Here is a 26,171-nt window from a genome sequence, read left to right as displayed (position 1 = left end):
AACCGACGTTGAATTCAATTCTGATAATTAGTCTGCGAGTGACAATGCGAATGCTTGTAACCGGGGAGATGAGCATGCAACAGCGGGTGGAAACATCAACTATCTGTAGATCGTAGCCAGAATAGAAGCTGACTGGCCCGACGATGGGCGGCACTGCAGCGAGCAGATAATAGTCTAGTTTGGGCCATAAAGATAGTGTTGTTGATGGCTGAAGCTCCACCGCCATTTGCCGCGCGGCTCCCCATCGGCGCATCCACGTTTCCCTCCACCTTTTTCTGCCTTGGCCCGGGCCAATTTGGATATTGTCAAGATATCTTGCTGGATTCCTGCATGCTTAGTCCCGTTCGTTAGGTCGATTGGCTGCCCGGTTTGCGGTTGTTTGTCTTTTCTTTCTCTTTTCGGGTTTCCCACTTCTGCACTTATTACAGCGGACCTCCCAGTCATCCACTTCTTGTCCCACTTTTTTATCTGGCCTTATTCTGCCTGCGTTGAATCTTCACACAAGATTATCACGGACACTGCATTTGTACTATATATAAACCCCTCCTTTTTCTCTCAATTACATTTAAACCTGGAAGAACAAGACAGATAAGATAATCATGTCCTCTTCGCATCCCCGCCAATCGAGCGTAGATCTCGATTCTCCGGGTCGTCCGTTCGACAACATTATCAATTTCCGGGACGTTGGGCGTACGATTAACCAGTTGATTGGGAAGAGGTATGCATATCCTTGTATATCAATATATCGTATGCTGTATGCTGATAGCGTTGTATAGGGTGTTGAAAGAGGGTATCCTCTTTCGAAGTGCAAGGGTATATATACCTACCACTTTACATATTCTGTATATCAATGATATATGGAATGGTTGAAACACGTACTAACATCATCTCAATTACTTAAAGCTAGACGATGCCTCTGAGCGCGACAAACGCCGCCTCGTAGACGAATTCCATATCTCAACGGTCGTGGATCTAAGATCAAGGTATTATTCTCCCTTCAACTATATTAGTTTCCTTCATATTGACAAAGACACAGTACCGAACATCAAATAGCCACCAACAAGCGTTTAGCTGAACTAGCTGCTGCTGCTACCGCTTCATCAACAGAGTCGCCATCATCAACAGAGTCACCTGAAAGACAATCATCAACACCACCAGCACCAGCACCAGCACCAGCACCAGAACCAACAGCATCAACAACATCAACAACATCAACAGACATCCACCTCCCCGATCTCCCAACCGTCACTCGCTTCCCCGTCAGCTTAACAGGAAAAGCATTCGAGCGGACGCTTCTGTGGCGGTTAGATTGGTGGAATTTCTTGTACGCCCCCCCTCTCCCACCCTCTCTTCCCAAAAATCCTTATTCCCCAATCACAATCACTAGAGATCAAACGAAGAAACTAAGAAAGGGAAAAAAAAAATACAGCAAAGTCCTAGCCCTAGTAGCATCAGGCTACCGCCCCGCAGCCGTCCAAATAGTCGGACAGCAAGTCATGTCTCCGCGTGGATTAGTCGGACTAGGCATGGATACATTGGATAGTAGTTATGGGGAGATGAAGACGTTATTTGATCTATTCTCTTCTGTTACATCCAAGTCGTCCTCTACCTCTACCTATACCTCTACTGCAGATGGCAGCGATGATGAGAATGAGACCGAGGATAGTAGTAGTGCCTATCCAATTCTCATCCACTGCACGCAAGGTAAAGATCGCACGGGTCTGATCATCCTTCTTTTGCTTCTGCTCGTGGCGGATGTGGTACCGGAGGAGGTGATGAGGGAGGATTATCTCCGGTCTGAGGGTGAATTGGTCATTGAGATGGAGGAGCGCATGAAGGAGGTGAGGTTGTTGGGGTTGTCGGAGGAGTATACCAAGTGTCCGCGGCACTTTGTGGAGACGATTCGGGCGCATTTGGAGGAGAGGTATGGTGGGGTGCAGGGGTATTTGGGGACGGTTGGGGTGGGGAGGGAGCAGGTTGAGAGGATTAGGGAGGTGTTGTTGGCTTGATCTATTTATTTATTTTTTATTTCTTACATTGTTTTCTTGGTATCTTTTATTTCAAGGGGTGGGTATGTATAGGTAGATTTGATTTCTTTAGGTCTAGATGATGTCTTACTCGATGATATAATGTAATCATGTCTGCTTTATTATAACGTCTTTGCTGGTCAATATGGTAGTATCTCAATGATCATACATTATCCAGATATTAGGCACGTACTATACAGTCAACGTCATAGATCAATATGTGCAAAAGGATCGCAGATCAGGTCCCAAGAGACATCAACATCAGCCACACTAACAATATATCAATCAATTCAGCTCCATTATACAACCACTCCTATCCACGGGGTATATATCGTTAAATATCGTTCCAAAATAGTCAAACCATATCTCACACCGAGCCTACTCAAAGGGACCTAACTATATCCGCTGTCCCCGGTAGTAATTAGCATTGGGCCCTGCCGAGTCCGTCGTCACGGGCTCCTCGTAATCGTATGTGCCATCGGGATAGGCCGCTGTCGTCTGTCCATTTCGGGACACCTTCTCGCCCTGCGGCACATGTTTGCGCGTGCGCACCGAGGGCAGCAGGTCGATCACGAAAGAAAGCACGTAGAACGTGAAGATAAGCGCAATCACTGTTCTCAGTTAGTCGATCTATACATTTTCGTGGATCATCCACTGGAGGTTACTCACCCCATTCCAGAACTGCCGCTGCGTTCCGGTAATGACCACCCTTGTTGCCGAGGACACCAAAAGCAATGGCCAGCGCAATTTCAATGATGACGAATGAGAGCTTAATGATGAAACTGGCCAGGAGCACTCGGTGCTGGGAGCGATAGAAGATTCCCAAACGCCAGTATTCGCAACAAATGAGAATGGCGCTAATCAAGTATCCAACCCTGCAGATATGTCAGCCTCGGAGGAGTTCTTCCTGATTGCGCAATCAAATACTAACAAGAACATGATCAAAAAGCCATCATGCATATTCGGATGACGAAGAGTATCAAAGATCGAAAGGAGGATCAATCCCAAGGCGCCCGCAATCGAGAAGCAAATGGACGCGATTGCGCAGGCCTTGTCGAATTTGCCCTTGTTCGGGACCAATTGACCCGCATGTCGCAACCAGCGTTCTGACAGGAAAGAGAGATCGAGGAAAACGACAGTGACGCAGCTGCCCGCAATGAACAGCGGCTTCAGACCCTGTGCTCCAACGTCGGAAATATACCTAGAAGAGAACGAAAGATGTACAATCAGCATCGCAATCGCATGCCAGATCCAAGGTCGCGTGACACCTACGCAATGGTCTGACCCGTCTCCATACTGGCATATATCGGCGATCCTTCTCTGGCCCAGGTGGCCAGCATCGCAATCAACATGGCTAGAAGGGACTTGTCAGTCTCTATCGGAACAATTGACCCGCAATTGCATAGGGGGGAGACGCTACCAATCCATGTGCACGCCGAGATAATCGGAAATATCCAAAATGATATAATCCACATTCTCGCTAGATTATTTATATATTGCCTCCCCTCTACCAATGAAGTAATAAATGTCTCTGCAAGCAAGCGCAACAACCAGCGCACTTTAGCAACCGGTGCTGCCCAACAGAAGAGCTGCCGTGAAAAACTGACTCGAGGTAGTATAAGATGTCGCGATGGGCGATCGGGTGGAACGCGGGCGCCGGAAGGGGCGGAAGTGGCTTGTCGTCAATCAATGGATCCCGAGGGTCAGCAGGAAGAGGGAGGTAGGCGGCGTTTGACAGCGTTGGTGACACCTTGACCGACGACAAGAGGGCGAAATTGGCAGCGAGGGGAGGGGAGGAGGAGAGGAATAAAAGAGTGACTAAAGGGAAAAGAAGAGCAAAAAGACTGGGTCGGTGGAGAGACCGAGTCCGTCTTTAATTTAACACGCAACTGCCCAGATGGTGACGACGAAGAGGGCCCACCGGCCAGGAGAGTGGCATCACTGCTGAAGGGTAGTAGTACTGTAGTAGTACATAGTAGATCCCAAAGTCTATCCAATGGACTGCCGGCTGGTTCGGAAGCTCTGCAAAGTAAATCCAGAGTGGAAGCAAAGCAGAAGCTGGTATTGGCATTCTTTTGCACAGCCAATTTTCCCATGACCTCATCGACGTCATCGGTCCGCGGTTCCTCGCATTTCAGGCCCCAATTAATTAGTTAATTCCTTCATGCAAACACTCATCTTGCTTGCCTGCTTACTTACTACTTCTTTTAGCTCATAGTCTAGGCAGACACAATTCTGCTCGGATCGTCTTATACAGTCGATACAATTCTTATAGTCAGTCAGTCCGTTTAGGTTTCGGGATCCGCCACCAGCCACGGTGACTTGCATGAACTGTATCACGAGTTCGTCTCGCTTCCCTCGTCAGCAGGGATACATACTTCACTGCCACCACCGATCTACTACTTGGGGAACCTCCCTACGCGTTTCATTACTAACATTTACTAATATCATGATAATCTGGACAACAAATCATCACTATCAATAGTATCATTTCAGGTACCCGCTCTAGACGAACTCCATTACGTTTTATACGCGCAAGAAAATCAACCATGGGAATCCACGCAAGAAACATTCAAGGCTAAATCAGCTGCGACATGAGCCGCCCATGATAGAAAAGAAAGCAACGTTTTGAAAGGGCACGATTCGGGGGTTCAAGATCGACTGCTCCGGGGTCGACTGCCTCGCCCGATTGGCCCCCGTGTCGGCGTACTGCCGGCCACGCGGCGCTCAACCATGGCGCTGTTATCGGAACTATTTCCTTCCTCCTCTTCTTCCTCTGCACTGAGACGCCCCTCCGTCGCAGCCCCCGGCATAGCATTCACGCCTCGCCTGTTGCTACGCGCAGAATCGTCAAAGACGCTGCGATAGCCTGACATGTATGGAGTTGGCTCGGGGCGTCGACGATCGGTCGGGTACGGTGGCGGTTCTCTTGGATACGGCGGAGGGTACGGAGGCCCCCACTGTGGATCGTCAGGGAGGGAACGCACAGAGGGACTCTTCACGCCCACCGGTGTGCGAATCTGAGGGACGGAAGCCAGGCGGTCGAAAGCATAAGCTGGCTGGAGAGGGGATCGAGGCGGTGCTTGACTTGTAGGCGTGCGGGCAGATGGCGAACGTGCAGAAGCTGGGGACCCGCCAGAGGCCCCCGAGGTCCAGGCCCAGAACGCATAGGCAGCGTTGTTTTCGGCTAACGGTGAGGGCACGCTATGCTTATTCGCTGTCGAGGCATTGGACCCCCTCCGTTGCGCTCCCCTTTTGCTGCTGGGGCTCTCCGGCGGCTTCGAGGATCGGCTGCCACCGGGGGAAACCTGGGGACTTGTATTTCGATAGTCGTGATCAGGGGTCCGGTTTGCCTGCATGCGCTTGCGCTCCAGCGCCTCCATTTCTCGACTCGAAAGTCGTACGTTCTTCTGGCCCTGCTTTTGAGCGCGTCGAATCCGTTCCAAGGCTTGATCCACCAACCGTTCCTCCTTGTCCTTCATGGCTAGCTGAACCGCATACGCCACTGTGCTGTCCATGTCCTCACGCAGATCATAGTCCATCCCATCAATCGAATTTATCTCGTCCACATAATCATTGTAATCCATCTTCCGCCTGCGCAATCTAGGCCCTCCACCCTCGTCCCGACCCGCCGACTGCCTCGCATACGCCGATCGAGCGTATGCATCCTCCTCCTCCTCGCTGTCAATCTCCTCGACCCGTGCCGCACCGTCCACCCACGGAGCTGCACGTCTGTTTTCTCTCCCCACTCGTGCCCCCGGTGGTCTTCCCCATCGGGGCATACCGTAAGGAGTTCGCGGCCGACCACCTAGACCGCCTCCTCGGAAAAAGCATTCTCGATTGGTTTATCCATAAAAGCGGCGTGGCCGAAGACAGTCACGCCGGTGGCTCCGATCAGCCAGAGCACAGTGGAGATGGGCGAGGCCCAGAATCCCAGAGGCACCGCGACAATTAGCAGTCCGGTGTACAGCTGGGAAGTGTTGAACCGGGCGAAGCCCAATTCCAGGTCATGACCCTGGAGCTTTCCGATGCCGTAGAGACCACCGGTGACCAGGATGATGACAAAGAGCAACAGGGGGTTGGTCAGCAAGCTGTAGATGCTGAGCATCACGAAGACGGCGGCATAATTGCTAGAGAAGTAGGACAGATTGTAGTTCACACGGCTCTGGACCTCGCCAAAATGGGCGGGCTTGGAGACACGCTTGATGTCCAGGAATTCGGAGATGGGACGCAGGTTGGCAAAGCGCGTGCCGAGGGATTGAGAGCGAACGCTGTTGAACCGTTCGCCGAAGCGCGAGGTAATCGCATCAATGGGGATCTGGAGAGGCATTTTTGGAGATTCGGAGGAAACTCGAAAGATAAGGTAGGAGTAAGATAATTGAATGAGATGAAGTGGATCGGGAAAATAGTGATACGTGTGAGAAGCCTGAAGACGGTAAGATGATGGAGATGAAGTGTAGTAAAAGCAGTAAAGAAAAGGGGGAAGGACCGAGAGAGAAGAGAGACCGGGGAATGTTTTTGTCGAGGAAGATTGGAAGCGGCTTAGCTGGCCCGAAAGCAAAACCAACGAGGCGTTTTGGCAGCCTGGAAGCACCGAACTAGTCTAGGCGTATTCCAGTACTGGTCTCGGTATTTTTTTTTCGTTGGTATTCCTCCCCCGGCGGTCCCAGGCGGGAAGCACAGACAAAGTAACTGAAGTAAGTACCCTCCAGGTACCGATCCGCCTTGTAACAGGCTTGAGAGGTACCGCCCAGCAACGAAGAAGGTTAATTGTGAAGACAAGTGGACTCGGGTGCTTCTTATAAGGTATCGGAGGAATGGATGGCAAGGCAAATAAACAAGGCACGTTTGGATCCAACGCTTGAGTCACTGCTCCAGTCGCTGCTCCGGTTTCATGGACCCTCGAATCCAATCAAGATACAACGGTGGATGAGGCCCGCTAAGAATAGAAAGCAGGGCAGCAATGGGTGGAGAGAGTAGAGAGACAGACCCTTCGAAGCTGGATGCGGAAGAAGAGATCTCGATAGAAAGAGAGATACACACGATCACTCTTGAGGGTTGACTACTCAAGGAGCCATCCCAATCACTTCCCCTCAATCATCTTCCACTGCTCTTCCAATTCCATGCCCTGATATGCCCTATTTCAGGTGGTAATCGAGGAAGAAGAGCACTCAGTAACTCACTATCCACTACACTACTGCCAGAGGGGACTTGTCTCGAATTTAAACCCCAGCTGTCCCAACCACCACCCCCTCTCTCTACTGCCAGCCAGCCTGTGAGTTGGAATAGCCACTTCTGCAAACATTAGGTATCAATCACATTTCCATCTACCTATCTCTTTTCGATTTCTCCTCACCTGGCCTTGGATCCTTTATTGGACCACGTCGTGCAGCTGCAGACTCCACTGGACCCGTACCGTAATTCCGTTTCAGGCGTTCCATACCGATCTGGGCGGTGAACCCGGATTTGCCCATTCTAGGCCTAGCTCTCTCGTCACGTAAGCGTAACGCCGTTCCTGCCTGATGACAGATCATTGCTTTGGCGGTATCGTCGCCTGAGGATTCCACCTATCTCGTTTTTGGAGGAAGAACAAGTTACAAAGTACTTCACCACTTGTTGAATCATGAACATGAGTTGCATGTAGTCTTTTGTTTGGCGCATCAATTGTTCTCCACTGCTCATTCTGTTTCATTCGTTCTCTTCTCATTCGCTTTGGGTCCAGCGGCTTGACCGCTCCCTTCTTCCACGATGAGGTCTATCGCACTTCGTCTGTTTGCGTTTGTAGCCCTGATTGTTCTGGCCGCGGCTTGGACTAAAGAAGGTCAGTTGCTGCTCTTTTTTCCTTTCTGTTATCCCGCAAACCTTTCTATTCCCACATACTAAAACTCTGCGACTCTCCAGATTATGAAATCTTCCGTATCAATGACGAACTCGCCGCTGCAGAAGGTCCCAATGTGACATTCTACGGTACGTTTCCCCTGAGCAAACAAATTCCCCTTCCACCTCCAAAGTCCCCCGCCACTGACCATTTTCCAAACGGACAGATTTTCTCGGCGCCAAACCCAACGCCAACCAAGATGAATTGAGCAAGGCCTACCGTCAGAAGTCCCGACTTCTGCATCCCGATAAAGTCAAGCGGTCCTTCATCGCCAACAGCTCCAAGGACAAGTCTCGCTCCAAGTCCTCCAAGTCCGGTGTCCATGTCAACAATGGTCCTTCGAAGCGCGAAATCGCCGCGGCCGTGAAGGAGGCTCATGAGCGCTCCGCTCGCCTCAACACCGTCGCCAATATCCTCCGTGGCCCGGGTCGCGAGCGCTACGACCATTTCCTGAAGAATGGTTTCCCCAAGTGGAAGGGAACTGGTTACTACTATTCGCGATTCCGTCCTGGTCTGGGATCCGTGCTTATTGGCTTGTTTCTGGTCTTTGGTGGTGGTGCGCACTACGCTGCTTTGGTGCTGGGCTGGAAGCGCCAGCGGGAATTCGTCGATCGTTACATCCGTCAGGCGAGAAGAGCTGCCTGGGGTGATGAGTCTGGTGTCCGGGGTATCCCCGGTCTTGATGGTGCCTCAGCTCCTGCCCCAACTCCGGCTCCGGCTCCGGAGCCCGAACAGAGTGCTATGCCTATGAACCGTCGCCAAAAGCGCATGATGGACAGGGAGAACCGCAAGGAGGGCAAGAAAGGTGGCCGGGCGACATCTCGGAACTCTGGAACGGCCACGCCCACTTCCGAGCCTCAGACGGAGCCCACTGGGGAGCGGAAGAAGGTGATTGCTGAGAATGGGAAGGTACTGATTGTCGACTCTCTTGGAAATGTGTTCCTGGAGGAGGAAACAGAAGATGGCGAGCGTCAGGAATTCTTGCTCGACGTCGATGAGATTCAGCGTCCGACAATTCGTGACACGATGGTCTTCCGCTTGCCGGGCTGGGTTTACTCTAAGACGGTTGGCAGGTTGCTCACTTCAAATGCCGTGGATAGCGGTGATGAGTCAGAGGAGGAGCTTTCCGAAGTCGTGGAGGAGTCGACTGAAGGCACCGCCAGCTCTGCGAGACCTTCCAAGGCAAGGAGGCGGGGAAAGCGGTCTCAGAGATCGTAAAGAATCCGACATAGATAGCGAAACCCGCTTACTTGGTAAGCGGTATTCTCTGTGGTTCGATGCTTTTCCCCTCAAAAAGCTTACGAACAATTCTTGCCATTGCATGTGTACAAATAGTGTTTGGTGTCTAAAAAAATATTTTTGAAGGCCAGAAGGCCGTGGGGACGTTTCATTGGAATCGTGTCTAAATACTTGAACATTTGCATAACACCGTAAACGAGAAATATCAAAAACATATCGGGAACATGGCTCTTTGGATTTACCCACAACCGCCAACGGACATTGTAACCAAGAAGCATCAAGTCAAGTTTGCGTCGTATCGTCATTGTCGTATCATGATCGTGTCGTGTCTATCTTTTCTGACTAATCCTCGCTGATGTTCCCATTCATACATCAAAGTGCAGAAGCGCTGGAAACAGAGGTCAAAGCAATGCCTCAGTAGTTACATCAGCATTTTCGCAATGTTCATGAGGCCCTTGATATTGTCTGACATGCTGTTGCCACTGGGCTTCGATGAGTTCCCGCCAAAAAGCCCCTTTGGCAGTCGGATTCCGATCATGGCGAGCAATTTCTGCAGGACACCACTCGTGAGGAGCGGTATGACAACCAGCATGAGAACCTTCACCGGGTTCCGACGCGCATAGTCGTAAATGTCACGGAGCAAGCGTTTGATGGCGCGAACCACCTTCTGTACGAAGCCTGTTCGGGGCCGTGCGCGCCGCGATGAGGACGAAGAGAGCACGGACGGGCTGGTGCGTCCGACACGACTACCACCGCCGTTCAGACTGAATATCGAGGGAGCAGAGTGACGAGGATGATGAGTTGAATAAGTGGAACGTCGTGAGGGGGAAGAACGTCGGCGGGAATGAGAGTGGTGGGAAGACGAGGATGAAGATTTTCCATCAAACCAGCCCATCTTGAATCGGTGTTCCTGATTATGGGTGCCTTGAACGACTTATTGGCAGGGTCAAATTTGGAATCTCGGCCAATGCTGACACAGTACTTTCCCAAGCGATTTATTTGATAAAGATGGCTGGAAGCACGAAAGTATGACCCCTCTGGATGTATTGTGTGCTGGTGAAACCTGTAAAAAGCAATCGCGCTATTGCGGAGTCGTAGCGTGCTGCAAATGCACACAATTTGAGGTCCAGGCGTTTTGGCCAGCTCCACAGCTGAGTCGCGGTGCGGATGTTGGACAAGTCACAAGCTGGGGTTGTCCACACTGCTGTCAATTGATTGTGACTGCAAGTCTAATCTATCATAGACAACTTTGAGTCTCCTTAAAGGTGTGCAATTGAGAGGGTTAAAGTAGCATGGCGAGCCGTGTGAGGGAAGTTAAATGAAATGAAGGGGGGAGGGGATTAGGTGAGACTCCCCCGTCTGTGCAGGAGGCAAAGCTGAAAACCATCACTAACCACTGAACTGTGCCTACTGTTTAGTGTGTTCCTAGCAGTGGCTAGCATCTGCAGCGTACGTACAGCGCTCTCTACGAGTGGCTGGTGACAGTGGTTCCGGGCGTCCTAAGTTTGGCGCCATCCCCATGATTGGTGCTGCCCTCAGGGGCTTCCCGTCTCTGCTGTTTAGTCAGAACCGAGTCGCTGGAAAAGGCCGAACCTTCGTTCCGTGCTTCCTGATGCCTGAGGCATAAATGCCTCGTCGACGTCATCTTTCCCCCGCCGTCATGACCTCTCAGGAAGAGTGGACACGAATGAAGCTACACTCATCTGGCTCTTCACCATCTGAGTTTGGAGCACGGCACATCTTCTAACATAAAGACATTTAGACATGCCTAGTAAGCGTGCACGAACGTGTTTCATGGCTTTGACATATGAACTGACTGTGGATTAGAACAACGCGATTATTGTACGAAATGCCAACTTCTACATACTGTATGGAAAGAGAACTAATCAATGTCCAATGTAGACAAGGTACTGGGAGTGTCTCCCAGAGCGACACAACAAGAAATTCGCAATGCATACAAAAGGTGAGTCAATGCCCATCATGCTGCGACCATGCTCTGTTCTGAACTATGTAGGGAATCTCTGAAGTCTCATCCAGACAGAGTCCCTGTCGACTCGCCAGAGAGGGCGGCTCGGACACGCAAGTTTCAGGAGATTAGCGATGCTTATTACACGTTGTCGGATGTATCACGCCGACGGGAGTATGATGCGATGAGGATGGCAGGCGGTGTCGAGGAGGAAGAAGAAGAAGTGCCCCGTGGAGGTGCAGGAGGGTTTCCCTGGTCCGCTTTCGGCTTTGGCACTGGCACTGGCACTGCTGATAGTGAGCAACGTGCAAATGAGCAATTCGGGTCGGTGTTTGAAGAAATGCTGCGTGAAGAGGGCCTTGCCAGCGAAGGCACAGATGCTGACGGTCAGACTCGTTCACACCCGACATCTCGGTTCTGGTCCGTTGTAGGTGGGATTAGTGGTGGTGCTCTCGGTTTTATCGTAGCTAATGCTCCAGGAGCATTGGCTGGCGCAGTCGCTGGCAATCGTCTTGGTGCAGTGCGAGATGCCAAAGGAAAGAGCGTTTACGATGTCTTCCTCCAGCTTCCTCAAACAGATCGAGCAAGGCTTTTGAGTGAATTAGCAGCCAAGGTCTTTCAGACGACCATGGGCCGTTGACGTTTCACGCGATGGATCGGAGTTTGAGTTGGTCTGGCGTTGTTGTTGTCTGCCTCATATACAAGAGTTTTATTGGCCTGTGGCTAGTCTTAATGGAACTTGAATACACTATCAGTATCTGTACGCTCGGAATCAGAAATATATTGACTACAGACGAAAGAGGAACAGCCACAATGGCAACGGCAATAGATGTACGGAGTAGTACTATTTACGCCTTTTTCTGCGATTTTCTCAGCAACCACCGTATGGCTTATCACACTTATCGATAAGCGAAGCAAGCCCCACGTGGATCATCCGTATGGAGAAATTGGAGATTGACCGCCTTGGGCCTGGCCTTGGTGCCTCACTGCCTAGCTGTCTGGAAGCCGCCCGATACGGTTAAGCTGTAAGAATGTTTGTCTGGAACCCCCGCTTGTCCCTCCAGCTCACCGCATGCGGCTGTCACAACGTCCGCCCCTGAAAAGATACATAGTCCAATTGCCCCTCAGTCAATTGCGCCTTTGGCTTCAGAGACTCTCTCACTTACCTTATTCCTCAACTCTCTTCCAAATCTATATCCATTATGGCCACTGAAGCAGCCGGCATTTATCCTGCCCTGCAGGACCGCCCCCTCAAGGGCACAATCTGTCTCTTTGATGTCGACAAGACGTTAACGCCTGCCCGAGCTGTAAGTTCGCAAGAATGAAATGATCAACTCCTTGGAATTGCTCTGTCTATTCACTTAGTATTTTGAAAGACTAATCTGTTTCTTTTTTACACCGATTATAGAATGTCACCCCGGAGATGCTCACGCTTCTCTCTCAGCTGCGTCACAAGTGCGCGATCGGATTCGTTAGTTGTCTTCATTTCTCTTAGGGTCAGCGCGCAGTCTCACATTGTCAGGTCGGTGGCTCGAATCTTCCCAAGCAGCAAGAACAGCTCGGTAGAAACACCACGGACGTCACAACCCTATTCGATTTCTGCTTCGCCGAGAACGGTTTGACCGCTTTCCGCCTGGGCAAGCCTCTTCAAAGCAACAGCTTCATCCAATGGCTGGGAGAGGAAAAATATCAGAAGTTGGTCAACTTCTTGCTCAAGTACATCGCCAACTTGGAGCTTCCTAAGAAGCGCGGCACCTTCGTCGAATTCCGCAATGGCATGATCAACGTCAGCCCGATTGGCAGAAATGCTAGCACCGAGGAACGGAAGGAGTTTGAAGCGTATGTATACGAGCGGTAGCTCGGTGCCCACATATACAGGACCTCTTGACTAAACTTATGAGCAGGTATGACAAGATTCACAACATCCGCCGCGACCTTGTAGATGCGCTCAAGAAGGAGTTCCCTGACTATGGTTTGAGGTATGTAATAGGATCACCAGGCCTTCAGTGACTGCGTATGGTCATTACAGTTATTAACAGTTCTGAACAGCTACTCCATTGGTGGTGAAATCTCGTTTGACGTTTTCCCGACCGGCTGGGACAAGACTTACTGCCTACAACATGTCGAAGCCGAGAAAGATATTACGGGTATCGATTATAAGACGATCCACTTCTTCGGTGACAAGACATTCCCAGGTGGTAACGACTACGAGATCTACAGTGACCCTAGGACGATCGGTCACTCCGTTGAGGACCCTGATGACACCATGAGACAGTTGAGGGAGCTTTTCCAGCTCTAGGGGATGATTTGGAAGACACGAGGGCCATAATCGCATTCAGGGTCCGGAACGGTCATATCAGCTAAATATTATCTACTAGCCAACAGGATTTGGCGTTCTCTATGAATAGGACAGCGAAAAACCGTCTTACATATTGCTATTGTGCCTTTACCTTGGTCGATCGTTTCCGTCATCTGGTCCATTCAACTCATAGCACTTCCTTGGTTACGAAAACAGTAGGCGCTGTACCTAAAAGAAAAACCACTATAGTCAAAAGCACAAGATGAGGAAGTGACAGTGTCAGTAGGTCCGCGAGAAGATTACTGACACGGAGTCCAGCTAATGATGCCGCATGCGGAATTTAAGTTGTAGACCCTGATCCCTGAATTAGAGGTGGTAAGCAGGCCCTTCGGAACGAAAGGACTAATCTGTAAAGCAGTGATAGTTAGAATAGAGAAAATTGTATTATGAAATAAGGCCTGACGCCAGTTCTAAACGGTTTGTACAGCAACAAGAGAAACAGAAAAATGGCCCATGGGATCCTATCATAAGTGAATAACGATAACCCATCTCAGTTGCGAAACGCTGTAATTCCAGCAACAGGACGAGTCCAGAGCAGAAATCAGACACTGACAGCTAGGAGGCATGCGGTGCCCGAGATCATGGTGCAAACATGTATGAGACCCAAATATGATCAAAGTAGATGAAACCCAAACAACATAAGCGGATCCTCCAATTTTTATGTCACTGCAGAGCATGTTTCCATGGCCTCCTGCGTTATCTATCTATATGTAGTTATTGTTGGAAGCACAGATCCGGCCATGACTGTGCCATGGTTGACTAAGCCAATGATTAGAACGGAAAAATTCCGGACTTAACATAACCCAGCCCTATCAGCACGTGAGATCTTCTTATCAGATCGCCGTATCGGAGCAACAGTGAGAGAGTATTACTCGACTCAACACTCATTTGGTGGCAAGCTGAGGCGTCAGAGACAAGAGGGGGCGGCATGACTGTACTGAATGCAGAAATTTCTTATCCTGGTACAACTCCTTGACATCTTTTAGGGTGGCATGTCTTAATATTCTCTACTAATCTTCACGCTCCAGGCAATGTTCCGGAATCATTGGCCACTGCCTTCGTCAGGCCCGAGCAGCCAGTGACCCATGAGCATCCGAGTAAACGTCGCAAGCTGGCTTCGGCAACTCGGAGCCTTAGACAGTTCAATGGGTTATCGGACTCACGGGTACCAATAGGTTATATACCACTGGCGCGTTTCAACCTGCGCTTGGTATGTATCCTCCCTGTGTGACAGGAGCCGGCCTCTCCCGAGTCTCTTTAGACCAACCTGCTGATGCTTGATAGAACTTTGATTCTGCAACTCATGATCGAGATGACAAGGATGGTGCTACCGAGCCGCTGGATACTGTACCTGTCATCCTCGATGTAAATAGGGTTGCTCCGACCCAGTCTGCCACTGTTCAGAATGAAGGGCTGCATAGCTGTCTCAGCCTGGCACTAGTGTCGGCTTTTGGGCGTGAAACAGTTTTCACTATTGAAAGCTCTGATTCGGAGCTCGTTATATTGGGTAATCATCTGTCTCTCGCCTCAAGCCTTGCTTGCGCCGACCACTTTCAAAAGAATGTGCCTTCAATTTGTTATCAATCTACTCTTCACTGTCTGTCTGATGGGAAGACGTTCAGCTTGGAGACGGTCATCATGTGGAGGGACTCCCTTGATGTCCCAGATATCAATAAGATGCCGACTGGTCCAGCAAAAGTCTTCTCGAGGTACATCTTGCGGGATGATGATGACACAGTATTCGAAAATCTTCGGCAAAAGCACCGTAGGGATATGGGTGCAACAGGTTGGTCACCACGTGACTTCTATGAAAATGTACATGTCCCACCAGACAATCCTGCTTCATCAGCAGATATAAAGTGTGACTTGTTAGAGTGTCAGCTTTTCCCCTTTCAAAGAAGGGCAGTCAGATGGTTATTGCAAAGGGAAGGCGTGGAACTTCAACCCGACGGGAGAATTGCTCCTTTAAAGCGGGAGTCTACCAGTGACCTGCCACTGTCCTTTATTAGGTTTACTGATGCGGATGGTAAAGAGTGTTTCGCCAGCCAGTTGTTTATGGTCGTTACTTCTAATATCACAAGCTGGTATGATGCCGAGAACGTCCTTAATGGGGGCGTGCTAGCCGAGGAGATGGGTTTGGGTAAGACGGTCGAAATGATCACCTTGATTTGCCTCCATCGACGCTTCACGTTCTCGGAGGATACAGGCCAGCATGAACGCGCCGACGGCTTGAAGCCATCAAGAGCGACTTTGATCATAACACCCCCGGCGATCCTTGAGCAGTGGCGGCAAGAGATTGAATTGCATGCTCCAGGGCTGAGTGTATATCACTATGAAGGGATTCAGCGTCATCCGAAACTCGCAGATAATGAACTGGTCGAGCTAATATCGGATCATGATGTTGTGCTGACTACCTACAACGTTCTTGCTCGGGAGGTCCACTATTCTGGTGATGCTCCAAAGCGAAACCTGCGCCATGAGAAGCGTTTCGAGGCAAGAAAAACGCCGCTTGTTCAGATATCCTGGTGGCGGGTCTGCCTAGATGAAGCACAGATGATTGAGAGCGGTGTCAGCAATGCAGCGAGAGTTGCTCGTCTGATTCCACGTCAACTGGCTTGGGCGGTAACTGGAACGCCTCTTCGTAAAGATATCACAGATCTTCTGGGTCTGCTGCTCTTTCTTCATTACGAACCCTATTGTGGCTTCATCTGGAATAGGCTATGCGTGTCTTTCCGATCTATCTTAGCACACATAGTTCACACAATTGCCCTTCGTCATAGCAAAGATCATGTTCGCGATGAGCTTCGTTTGCCGCCACAGAAGAGGGTCGTTATAACAATCCCTTTCACTGCAGTGGAAGAGCAACAGTATGGCCAGCTGTACGAGCAGATGTGTGAAGATTGTGGCCTTGATTTATCAGGCGCACCGACAACTGATGAATGGAATCCTAATGACCCGTCAGTGGTTGAGAAGATGCGAAGTTGGCTAGTCAGGCTCCGTCAAACCTGCCTTCATCCTGCAGGCACCGGTCGCCGGACTTTGGGCGTTGGATACAACGGTCCCTTACGGTCGGTGAATGAGGTGCTCGAGGTCATGATCGACCAGAATGACGTGCTCATACATGCAGAAGAGCGCACTTTGCTCCTGTCTCAGCTTCGGCGGGGGCAGTTGCTGGAGAATGCAATGCGCAAGCATGAAGCACTCCAACTGTGGAAGGAGTGCCTGGAACGAGCAAGTGCAATCGTTAAAGAATGCCGGGACCGGTTGCAAACAGAACGTATGAAGAGTCGAGTCACATCCGCAGACGATAACCAAGATTTTGTGTCAGTAGACTCATTAAGTGATAACGAGGCGGAAGAAACCGAAAAGAACACTCGCATTGGTACATATCGTCAGAGACTGCGCTTAGCTCTCGAGGTCCAACACATCTGTGTGTTCTTTATGGGGAACGCGTATTACCAGATCAAGTCAGATCCGAAGCTCACTGAACAGGACTCTGAACAATTCAAACTCCTCGAGAAACAGGAAGAGGAGGCGTATACCACAGCGAAAGCCATCCGGAAGGAGATGCTGGTTGATATATCCCGAAAGGTCGGCCATTACATGAAATTGATAAGGGAAAGGTCGCACAAGAAGGAATTCGTGAACATTCCCAAGATGAAGCCCCAGGTATATAGCACAGGGCTAGAAGGTCGGCGCGTGATCGAGAAATTCGAAGACTTTTGTGAAGCCATGAATCAGCATGCTGCACAGTACGATAACTGGCGTCAAACTATGATAAAGTTCTCCTCCCAGTCACTCATCGACCAAGAGGATGAGTCGGAGCTCGAAGGTGACGAGTATGAAAAATCCACTAAGCACCAGGATGAAATGTACGTTTACATGGAAGCCTTGCGCGCAATGTTCGCCGACCGTCATGATTGCTTAACTGGACAAAAGAACGTTCTCATTGCCCATGAAGTTAAGCAAGGAATTATCCAAGCACAAAAGGGCGAAGGGCCTTCTCCAACCCTATTCTTGGAAGTGATGAACCTACGCAGTAATCTGAAGCCTGATCCGCAGCTCGGGTCCCTTCGAGGCATTATCAGTGAGCTTCGCAGCCTGACCACCGCGCTTGAATGGCAAGCGAATGAAGGAAGTTCTCGAGCGCGTGCAGAGCTCGAGAATGTCAGTCTTGTGCTAAGACATGCAAGCCAACTGGCAGCTGAACAGTCCAAGGCTGCTTCCAGCTTGGAGAGGGAGGTTGAGATGTTCCGAGATACGATGAACAATCGGCTTGAATATTATCGTCAACTGCAGCAGATATCTGACACTGTTGCCCCATATGATGAAAACAGTGTTGGTCAGCCGTTGGATGTGACACTCTTCACTTCGAAGCTCAAAAAGGAGAGTGAAATTGACGAGAAAATCTCTTCTTTGCGAGCAAAACGTCGGTACCTAATCCATCTGCGAGATGAGTCTGGCTCGGACGAGACATCAAGAATATGTGTCATCTGCCAGTCTGGGTTCGAAGTCGGTCAGTATCAGCAGCACAAATCCAAGTTAGAGCCTTCAAGTGGCGGCGGTGCTAACCTAATGCAGGTGTTCTGACTGTTTGCGGTCATAAATATTGCAAGGACTGCTTGCGAATGTGGTGGCATCAGCATCGAACTTGCCCTACGTGCAAAAAACGCTTGAAAGCAAACGACTTCCACCAGATCACGTATAAGCCGCAAGAGTTTGTCGTGCAGGAGGAGAAAGCGCCAACTAAACTAGAGTTCGAACGTCCTTCGAAAAACTCTATATATGCCGATATAAGCTCGAGCACATTGAAAGAAATCAAAAACATTGACCTGGATAGCTCCTATGGCACAAAGATTGATACTTTGGCACGGCACATCTTATGGCTTCGGGAGCATGATCCTGGGGCCAAGTCGGTTGTATTTTCTCAGTACAAAAACTTTCTTGAAATCCTCGCCAATGCGCTTTCCCGGTTCAAGATTGGTTTCAGCAGCGTTGACGCCAAGGATGGCATCCAAACCTTCAAAAGTGACCCTGCAGTAAGTATAATATCCTGCCAATCAGGTTTGGCAATCAGTGTCTAACTTCTCATCGTTACTCAGGTTGAATGCTTCCTCTTACACGCCAAAGCACATTCCTCCGGTCTCAATTTAGTAAATGCCACCCATGTCTTCCTTTGTGAGCCTCTGATCAACACTGCAATCGAGCTTCAGGCTATCGCTCGCGTACACCGCATTGGCCAACATCGGCCAACCACTGTTTGGATGTATCTGGTTTCCGACACCGTCGAGCAGTCAATCTATGACCTCTCGGTGTCGCGTCGCTTAGCCCACATAGTGCAGAAGGAGAAAAAACAGGAAAAACAGCTCGCTAGTACCTCGGACAATGGAACATCAATACCCAATCTCACCGAAACTGCCATTGATTCGGCTAACTCTTTAGAGATGCAAGATGCAGCACTGTCCAAGTTAATGGCCGGCGGGGCATCAGGAGGTGAAATGGTGAAGAAAGATGATCTATGGCAGTGTCTTTTTGGTAATTCGAGCCAGAACAAACCCACAAATGGTCATCTGGCCAACGCCGGAGGTGAAGTTGCAAGGTTCTTGAGGGGTGAGGCAGCTGAACAGAGAAGGGCGGCTATTGCCCACGCTTGACCTTCAGCGAAAGATGATGACTGTATTATACGAATCACTTAGTGTGGCTCATGTCATTTAAACTTTGCTTATCTACCTCTATTCCATAAAATGTAATGTTTGGCTTACCTTCGTCATTACATCCTCCGATATAGGTTAGTTAGATGTGCTCCACATTAGGCAATGTCCCGAGACACCTTAGGCATAGATACCATCGTACATCTCCGTTACACGCGGTACCTGAGCCCCGGATGATGACTAATGTGGATACTGTCTTCCCAATCGGGATGTTATCGTGGCCTCGGGTTGGCGGGGGTGACGTTGGATCGCCTGCCTTGAGCTCAGACCCAAGAACCTCTTTTACTCATTACCCCCCATCATACCCCTGAGGAAGCTTTATAGACCTACTGCAGAACCAAAAATACATCAATGTGGTGATCTTTCTCTTCTTTAGACATAACCTCAATTTTCATGGCTACAGACACTACGCCAGCAAGCTCCGAAGCTCGCGAGTTGAGCTTGATATCCAAGGTTGAGCTCCGGGTTGCGCTGGCGGATACCGATGCCAAACTGGAAACCCTGCTTAATACATACCTACCTCCCCTCTTATTGAAGCTGGGATCTGAAAGTCTTGCTGTTCGCAATAAAGTGATTGCAGTTTGCCAGCATGTCAACACTAGAGTCCAAGCACCGTCTATCAAACTGCCGGTCACGGCTTTGCTGAAGCAGTTCAAAGAGCAAAAGTCCCAGCTCATCCGGCATTTCGACTTGATTTACCTTCAACAAGGTATTGATCGTCTGGGCTCAGATGCAAGAGTCGAAATCCTGCTTCCCTTGCTCCAGGGAATTTCTGAGATCGGGACATCTGTCAATCAAGCCGCCGTGGTATTTAACCTGGTCCTGCGGCTTCTGCCCTTGCTTAAGCTACCGCCAAAGGGCAGCGATGATGATTTACAGCTCAAGACTCGACTAGGTCTGTCCGGCCAAGATACGCAATTTCTATCGAAATGGTTTGAGAAATTGCTGCTCCTTGCTCCCGCAGATAAGAGCTCGCCGACTTGTCCCGGGTTGTCTCCTGCAGATTATACATTTTTGAACAAGGACGCCTCGATATCAGAAACATGGAATCCTTCTGCAGAAGGTGGTCTGAATCTGACAGAAACCAAAGTCAATGCTCTAAGATTCTTGGCTAGTGGAGCTTTCAGCGACACAGAGCGATTCTTACCTGCTCTCATAGCGTCTGCAGATGCAAACTCCCGTCTCTCCGATCTTGGCGAAGAAACTCTGAAAAGATTTATTCCGGACATGGAGGCGGCAGAGGTTGTGCAACAACTTTATGGCTTGTATTTTGGAGCCGGGACGCCTGATGGCGCACCTCCGGCGCGACCTGCTTTGCAGACCAGAATCCTGATTTTCCTTGGAAAATCGATCAGAGCGACAAAGGATAGAGTGAGTGTTATGCGGGTGATTGAAGAAGGCCTTCTATCAGATGCTGCAAGGTCATCACAAGGACTGTTGGCCTCGAAGTTGAGAACACAAATATTCAACTTCACTACGTGGGTTGTTAAAATGGGTTCTCCATCTGACCTGGATGAAGTGGCACCCAAGCTCATAGCAGGCTTGAGAGATTTCATACAGTCTCAAGGATGGCCGAGTCCAGCGGCCAGCGGGCAAAGACTTCCAAGTACAGATCTGAGTCTACGGGGTCTTGCGTACGAAAGCATCGGTATTTTGGTTCCCAAAACCAATTTTAAATTGTACAATGGGCAGGAAGGTCTCTCTGGCTTTGATCTCATTCAATGGCTGTTTGCTTCCTTGAGCTCCGATGATTCCAGCTCCCAGATATTTGTGAGCATTGAACAAGCCTTGGGAAGCATACTCAACTCTTCAATAGATAGCTGGGACAGTGACTTCCAAGACCAACTGCGGCCTTTTCTGATTCGGCAGATGAATAACTACCCTGGAGGAGAAGATCCAGCTAGCGGGTTCGCTGTCGTTCGCGGTCCTCAGTACGCTGCTGTACGTTTTGCCAACAGATTCTTGCCATACCACGATGTTGTCGCCCGCTGGATAGATCTCATGGCGATCGCGCGCGGGTCAGAAAACAAACAGGAAGTTATGGAGGAAGGCAAGAAAGGTCTACATCCATTCTGGAACCGACTTTTGAGTCCTTCAAACGATAGCCACTCGGCCATAGCCAGAAAAGATTCTATGTGGTATGACTTCCCAAAGTTTTCAGAACTTACTCGCTTCATACTTGGGTCGGCAGCCTCAAATGGAGTATCTGGTTTTTCTGCATCGGAAATTGTATCGGGTCCCTATAAGCACGCGTTTGCTTCCATTATAGCGTTCATCAGGAACATACTGCTCTGGGAGGCACTCTCTGCTTCTAATTCCACCATAGAGGTCGACCAAGACTGGGACACTAAACTTGACGTGATGCTTACATCCGACGAACACGCAAGGTCCTCTCTTAGACATTATCTTCGGGCTATCAACAAAGAAGGGGTTGTTCTGTTTTTGAACAGCGCTTTGGCCGGCCTTACCCGTGAGAGCCGGGAGGGACTGCAGCAATGTGGAAAGTATTTCGTCAGTATATGCTCTTTAGCCTCGAACGACATAGTGGAGGCGGTGGTCCCGCAGACACTAGTGCTGCGAACCCCATTGAAGAGCAACGACCAAGACATCCAGGCCATGGCTGCCCGCGCAATTGGAATCCTAGCCTCTCATCCTGCCCTCCCTGATAATGACCTCATGTCACTGGTTGTGGAGTGTTCAGAGTGCATAACGCCATGGAAAACTGCAGTTGGCGAGGGTGCACTTAGGGTTCGAGGAGCAGTATTAGCACTATCATATATGCTGAGCAGACTTGCATTCCGTAATATGATAGCCAAGGTGCCAAACGTCCATGTGGATCATTTCGTTCATACGATCCGTGACATGATCGAAAACGCGCGCGACTCACTTCTTCGACGTTCCGCCCAGCTAGCAATTGGACAACTCAGTCTCTCCAAGATTCTGTTTCCTTCTATTCTTTCTGATATGGAATGGAAAGCCATCAGAGACGTTCTCGTACGAGATGCAAAGGCCGAAAGCGAAGTGGCCATAATGGCACTGGGGCTCCTCTCTCTGATCTTTCCGAAGGAGGACCCTGGTGATTCACATTTCAGTACCCTAACGGAAGCCCTCTATGGTCTACATGAAATCCGCAGCCCTGAGATACATTTCACAGTCGGTGAAGCGCTAAGCAATGCTGCGGCTGGTTGGAACTCCAAATCATTGGTTCTGGAATTCGATGTAGACTCAGAGTCGCCAGACTCATATGTGCCGGAACAAGTGCTTGCGGATGTGGCTGACACAATTATTGCCAAATGTGGCGCACCAAAACCGTCGCTTAAAAGGGCATCTGCTATTTGGTTATTGAGTCTGGTCAAAAACTGCGGTCATCTATCCCTCATGCAAGATCGTCTGCGTCAATGCCAAAGCTCATTTAGCAGCCTGCTCGTTGACCGAGACGAGGTGGTACAGGAAACTGGTGCACAGGGGTTAAGCCTCGTTTATGGCATGGGCGACCAAAGCCTGAAAGACGATTTAGTGCGTGACCTGGTCAACTCCTTCACCGAGAACAATTCAACACTCGCGGGTGGCAGGGTCAGCCAAAATACAGAGCTGTTCGAACCCGGGGCTCTCCCTACTGGTGGTGGTTCCTCGGTCAATACCTACAAAGACATCATGAACCTCGCATCCGAAGCCGGTGACCCAACCCTTGTATATCGCTTCATGTCCTTAGCTTCGAATAATGCCCTCTGGTCGAGTCGTGCGGCCTTCAGCAAAATGGGCATCAGCAGTATCTTTTCTGACTCGAGCGTCAACGGTTACCTGGCGAAGAACCCTAAGATTTATCCTAAGCTATTTCGCTACCGTTTCGACCCTAACCCCAATGTTCAGCGGTCCATGAATACCATCTGGAAGGCCTTGGTCAAGGACCCGATGGAAGTTATTGAGACCCATTTTGATGAGATCATGAATGATCTGTTGAGGAGCCTCTTGGCGGGTCGGGAATGGAGGGTTCGGCAGGCAAGTTGTACTGCAATCGCCGATCTAATCCAGGGCCGTCAGCCCGAAAAGTACGCGCAGTACATGGATGAAATCTTTACCAAGGCCTTCAAGCTTTTAGATGATATTAAGGAGACCGTTCGAGCTTCAGCATTGAAGCTTTGCCAGACGATTACCAATGCGATTATCCGCACATTGGAGACAAGCAACACTGATACCAAGCGAGCTGAAACCATGCTACGAAGCGCTATCCCATTCCTATTGAGTGATAAGGGCATGGAATCCGGTGTTGAGGAGGTCCAAGGATTTGCCATCGGAGCCCTGATTCAAATGATCCGAAAAAGCCCAGGCGGACCATTGCGGCCGTTCATACCCCACATGATGGAACAGTTTCTGAATTCTTTGAGTTCACTGGAGCCTCAAGCAGTCAACTACGTTCATCTAAACGCCGATAAGTATGGTCTGACAGGCCAAGATATCGACAAAATGAGATTGTCCAGCATTCGAACATCTCCCATGATGGAAGTGATTGAAAGGTACCTCATAGACATGCTGGATGAAGAGAGTATGAAAGAGTTTGCCACGAGGCTTGAAGGTGTGTTACGCTCGGCCGTTGGGCTTCCATCTAAGGTTGGCTGTAGCCGGGTTTTGGTCCTTTTAAGCATGCGGTCCATGCTCTTCCGTCCCTATGCAGATCGTTTCATACAGCTCCTCGGCAAATTCGTGGTGGATCGCAATGACACCGTCAGTGCATCCTACTGTACATCTATTGGCTATCTCCTGCGTCTCGCCTCGGATAATCGAGTGCTTAAGACAATCGAACATGCCAAAGAACTATACATGACCGCCGAAGACTCTAATCAGCGGGCCATTTCAGCCGAGATTTTACAAGCTGCTTCGAAGTTGTCTAATGACCGGTTTATGGCCTTCGCTACGGCTGCACTGCCATTCATATTTGTGTCCAAATGTGACTTGGATGAGCACGTCAGAGAGGTGTTCGAGAAGACGTGGCAGGATAATGTCGGAGGCAACCGCACGGTGTCTCTCTACATCAAGGAAATTACCGACTTGGTGTCCAGCAATTTAGAATCGGCCCGGTGGGCCATTAAGCATACGGCAGCTTTGGGGCTTGCAAAGGCCATCATGTCGCTGGACTCGGAAATTGATCTCTCGACAAGCGAGTATGTTTGGCCTGTGCTGGAGAGAGCTGTGGCCGGGAAAACGTGGGAGGGCAAAGAAGTTGTGTTAGAAGCGTTTGTGAAGTTCTCGGGCCAGGCGAAGAAATTATGGCAAGAGAAGCCAACGCTTGGAGAAACAATGAAGGTAGGCCTTTTCCTCCGAAACATTTGAAACTTCGATGGGCCGCTCTCTGACTGCCGGTGAAATTGTTCCCTTCTAGACTATCACTATCAGAGAAGCGAAGCGGAATAACCCTGCATATCGCCCCCATGCGCTTACTGCTCTTGGCGGAGTGGCTCAAGCACGCAAAGACTTGGATCTGATGTCAAACGCTATTGCCATTGTCACCCACGTGCTGGATGATGTTGAAGATCAAGGAGATCCAATGGATGTGGATTCAGGCAAGGATCAAAAGCCGAAGTATGTTCCCTGTCTGTATCTCGTATGCTCTCAGTCCACGCGTTTCCTTTCTACTCATCCCTCTGTTCTCGGGGTTACTTTTGATTGGTCTGATATGTTGGCGGAAATAAATCCGAGAGATATTCTCGTGTGACTCGGCGAGGATACACGGCAGTTGCTGATTACCTCTGCAGACAAACCCTGGACGACACGTTGGCGGCTTGTGTGGTATGCATCTTACAATGCCTCAGTTTTGCATCGCATACTTCAGCAAAGAGTGGGTTCCCCTGCAATTAGCATCTCCACCCAATCATCAATATGCTAACGGAAATCAAGCCCTCCACGGACATCTGGATGAGTCAAGACCGGTGTTGCACAGAATCCTAGTGGGCCATGGGGGCAGAAACGTGCAGGTTACATTGTACCGGGAGCTGCGCGCAGTCTTTGACCAAATCGGGGCGTGGGCATCGGACCGGAGTGGCGAACCCGATCGCCGTGGGCCCCAGGAGTCCTTGGCGGCGCTAACAGTAGAGATCTTCGCCCATGAGATAGACCTTTCCGTTGAAGCCGTTCGAGCTGAACGCGCCCAAGCGGCTGTCGCATACTTTGAGCTCTGCAAGCAGACGGAACTCCCGATCGATCAGGCCATCCAGAAACTGGTGAAAAGCTGGCGGGAAGAGGAAAGATCGGGGCCAGTGCGACAGATCTTGGATCGGGCACTCGTCCATCTGCAATGATTCCTGTGACATGGGTACGTATGCGGGGGAAAGAATGTCTCAGAGTCGGAAGATTGATCATGGGACTTTCTAGTACTGTATGTGTATCATCCACCTTAGTCCGTACCTCTACTGGGTATTGTCAGGAACCCGAGCCATTCCTGAATGTGCCCGGTGCCCGTCCCAATCAGGAGGCATGCACAGGAAAGGGGCGGGGAGCGGTTGTAAGGGTGTCGTTTGGGCAGAAGCGCCGGAGGACTTACAATAAATCAGAGAGATAGATATCTAGATTATAGCCAAGGTGCATAATACCCAACCTTAACTTGCCTTTGTAGCGTAATGCAGACCTGCGCCTAACCAATCATCCTTCGTCCAAGCCACCACTGACCGGAGAATGGGATGTCCGTCCCATGGACAAATCTGAGGGACTGGATGAAAGGAGTAAGAAAGAGAGAGGAAGCGGTGACGGGGGATCTTGTTTGCTTTCAATTCGCAGCAACTGAGCGTGGTTGCGGGCAAGCCCGAGGAATCTAGATTGGCCCAGGCGCGTCTAGCAGAGCAAGGCTAGACTCACCTGGGTTAGCACCGGCTATTGGTACAGACGCATCTTGGTAATTCATGGTAATATCTGCTGTATGTAGACCGAGCATACGCCGGTTGTTACGTGGCCCGTACGCCTTCTCATCGCGTAATGTAAGTTACTAGGAAGTAGTAGTAAC

General features: G+C 50.0%; 10 protein-coding genes across 10 annotated transcripts; 5 read left to right on the top strand and 5 right to left on the bottom strand.

Annotated features, from left to right (window-relative positions):
* Positions 1 to 341: 341 nt before the first annotated feature.
* On the top strand, positions 342 to 2,009 carry ptyA (putative tyrosine/serine protein phosphatase; the record flags this gene model as incomplete). The annotated part of the gene is made up of 5 exons (XM_025685107.1): positions 342 to 718; positions 777 to 813; positions 904 to 983; positions 1,037 to 1,324; positions 1,430 to 2,009. Exons 1-5 carry the CDS (start codon positions 600 to 602, stop codon positions 2,007 to 2,009), a joined length of 1,104 nt encoding a protein of 367 aa, XP_025534090.1. The 5' UTR covers positions 342 to 599.
* Positions 2,010 to 2,423: 414 nt separating this feature from the next.
* On the bottom strand, positions 2,424 to 3,379 carry BO79DRAFT_222732 (Frag1/DRAM/Sfk1 family protein; the record flags this gene model as incomplete). Its single annotated transcript, XM_025683567.1, has 4 exons — positions 2,424 to 2,638; positions 2,697 to 2,902; positions 2,959 to 3,228; positions 3,300 to 3,379. 4 exons carry the CDS (start codon positions 3,377 to 3,379, stop codon positions 2,424 to 2,426), a joined length of 771 nt encoding a protein of 256 aa, XP_025534089.1.
* A 1,138-nt stretch (positions 3,380 to 4,517) lies between these two features.
* BO79DRAFT_72358 (uncharacterized protein) lies at positions 4,518 to 5,923 on the bottom strand. Its single transcript, XM_025689660.1, has one exon. The coding sequence runs from the start codon at positions 5,807 to 5,809 to the stop codon at positions 4,679 to 4,681; it is 1,131 nt and encodes a 376-aa protein (XP_025534088.1). The 5' UTR covers positions 5,810 to 5,923; the 3' UTR covers positions 4,518 to 4,678.
* BO79DRAFT_260424 (putative COPII vesicles protein Yip3) lies at positions 5,836 to 6,357 on the bottom strand (the record flags this gene model as incomplete). The annotated part of the gene is made up of 1 exon (XM_025686406.1): positions 5,836 to 6,357. The coding sequence occupies one exon, from the start codon at positions 6,355 to 6,357 to the stop codon at positions 5,836 to 5,838; it is 522 nt and encodes a 173-aa protein (XP_025534087.1).
* Positions 6,358 to 7,354: 997 nt separating this feature from the next.
* On the bottom strand, positions 7,355 to 7,561 carry BO79DRAFT_161424 (uncharacterized protein; the record flags this gene model as incomplete). The annotated part of the gene is made up of 1 exon (XM_025679024.1): positions 7,355 to 7,561. One exon carries the CDS (start codon positions 7,559 to 7,561, stop codon positions 7,355 to 7,357), a length of 207 nt encoding a protein of 68 aa, XP_025534086.1.
* Positions 7,562 to 7,635: 74 nt separating this feature from the next.
* On the top strand, positions 7,636 to 9,302 carry BO79DRAFT_205174 (putative endoplasmic reticulum DnaJ domain protein Erj5). The gene is made up of 3 exons (XM_025681837.1): positions 7,636 to 7,848; positions 7,929 to 7,994; positions 8,072 to 9,302. Exons 1-3 carry the CDS (start codon positions 7,776 to 7,778, stop codon positions 9,121 to 9,123), a joined length of 1,191 nt encoding a protein of 396 aa, XP_025534085.1. The 5' UTR covers positions 7,636 to 7,775; the 3' UTR covers positions 9,124 to 9,302.
* Positions 9,273 to 10,449, bottom strand: BO79DRAFT_212045 (uncharacterized protein). The gene has a single exon (XM_025683130.1). The coding sequence runs from the start codon at positions 10,037 to 10,039 to the stop codon at positions 9,566 to 9,568; it is 474 nt and encodes a 157-aa protein (XP_025534084.1). The 5' UTR covers positions 10,040 to 10,449; the 3' UTR covers positions 9,273 to 9,565.
* A 686-nt stretch (positions 10,450 to 11,135) lies between these two features.
* Positions 11,136 to 13,409, top strand: BO79DRAFT_161368 (PMM-domain-containing protein; the record flags this gene model as incomplete). The annotated part of the gene is made up of 7 exons (XM_025679019.1): positions 11,136 to 11,541; positions 11,578 to 11,723; positions 12,352 to 12,417; positions 12,519 to 12,581; positions 12,633 to 12,949; positions 13,015 to 13,089; positions 13,160 to 13,409. The coding sequence occupies 7 exons, from the start codon at positions 11,136 to 11,138 to the stop codon at positions 13,407 to 13,409; spliced, it is 1,323 nt and encodes a 440-aa protein (XP_025534083.1).
* A 1,087-nt stretch (positions 13,410 to 14,496) lies between these two features.
* BO79DRAFT_132319 (putative SNF2 family helicase/ATPase) lies at positions 14,497 to 18,736 on the top strand (the record flags this gene model as incomplete). The annotated part of the gene is made up of 4 exons (XM_025677980.1): positions 14,497 to 14,679; positions 14,754 to 17,985; positions 18,051 to 18,508; positions 18,572 to 18,736. Coding segments are annotated over 4 exons (4,038 nt in total), but the record flags the coding sequence as incomplete, so codon positions are not given.
* A 177-nt stretch (positions 18,737 to 18,913) lies between these two features.
* BO79DRAFT_161340 (ECM29 family proteasome component) lies at positions 18,914 to 25,473 on the top strand (the record flags this gene model as incomplete). Its single annotated transcript, XM_025679017.1, has 5 exons — positions 18,914 to 19,079; positions 19,584 to 24,481; positions 24,558 to 24,757; positions 24,931 to 24,964; positions 25,015 to 25,473. 5 exons carry the CDS (start codon positions 18,914 to 18,916, stop codon positions 25,471 to 25,473), a joined length of 5,757 nt encoding a protein of 1,918 aa, XP_025534081.1.
* Positions 25,474 to 26,171: the final 698 nt, after the last annotated feature.

The sequence above is a fragment of the Aspergillus costaricaensis genome (genome assembly GCF_003184835.1).
Source record: "Aspergillus costaricaensis CBS 115574 unplaced genomic scaffold BO79scaffold_60, whole genome shotgun sequence".
Taxonomy (NCBI): Eukaryota; Fungi; Ascomycota; class Eurotiomycetes; order Eurotiales; family Aspergillaceae; genus Aspergillus; species Aspergillus costaricensis.
This window is presented reverse-complemented; position numbering and strand designations above follow the sequence as displayed.

What these genes read in the sequence shown, in the direction of transcription:
- BO79DRAFT_72358 (XM_025689660.1), bottom strand. Translation starts at nt 5,809, where the DNA reads ATGCCCCGATGGGGAAGACCACCGGGGGCACGAGTGGGGAGAGAAAAC.
- BO79DRAFT_205174 (XM_025681837.1), top strand. Translation starts at nt 7,776, where the DNA reads ATGAGGTCTATCGCACTTCGTCTGTTTGCGTTTGTAGCCCTGATTGTT. An exon ending in CGCGGCTTGGACTAAAGAAG is followed by an intron (nt 7,849 to 7,928) that starts GTCAGTTGCTGC and finishes GCGACTCTCCAG; the next exon opens with ATTATGAAATCTTCCGTATC. An exon ending in TCCCAATGTGACATTCTACG is followed by an intron (nt 7,995 to 8,071) that starts GTACGTTTCCCC and finishes CCAAACGGACAG; the next exon opens with ATTTTCTCGGCGCCAAACCC.
- BO79DRAFT_212045 (XM_025683130.1), bottom strand. Translation starts at nt 10,039, where the DNA reads ATGGGCTGGTTTGATGGAAAATCTTCATCCTCGTCTTCCCACCACTCT.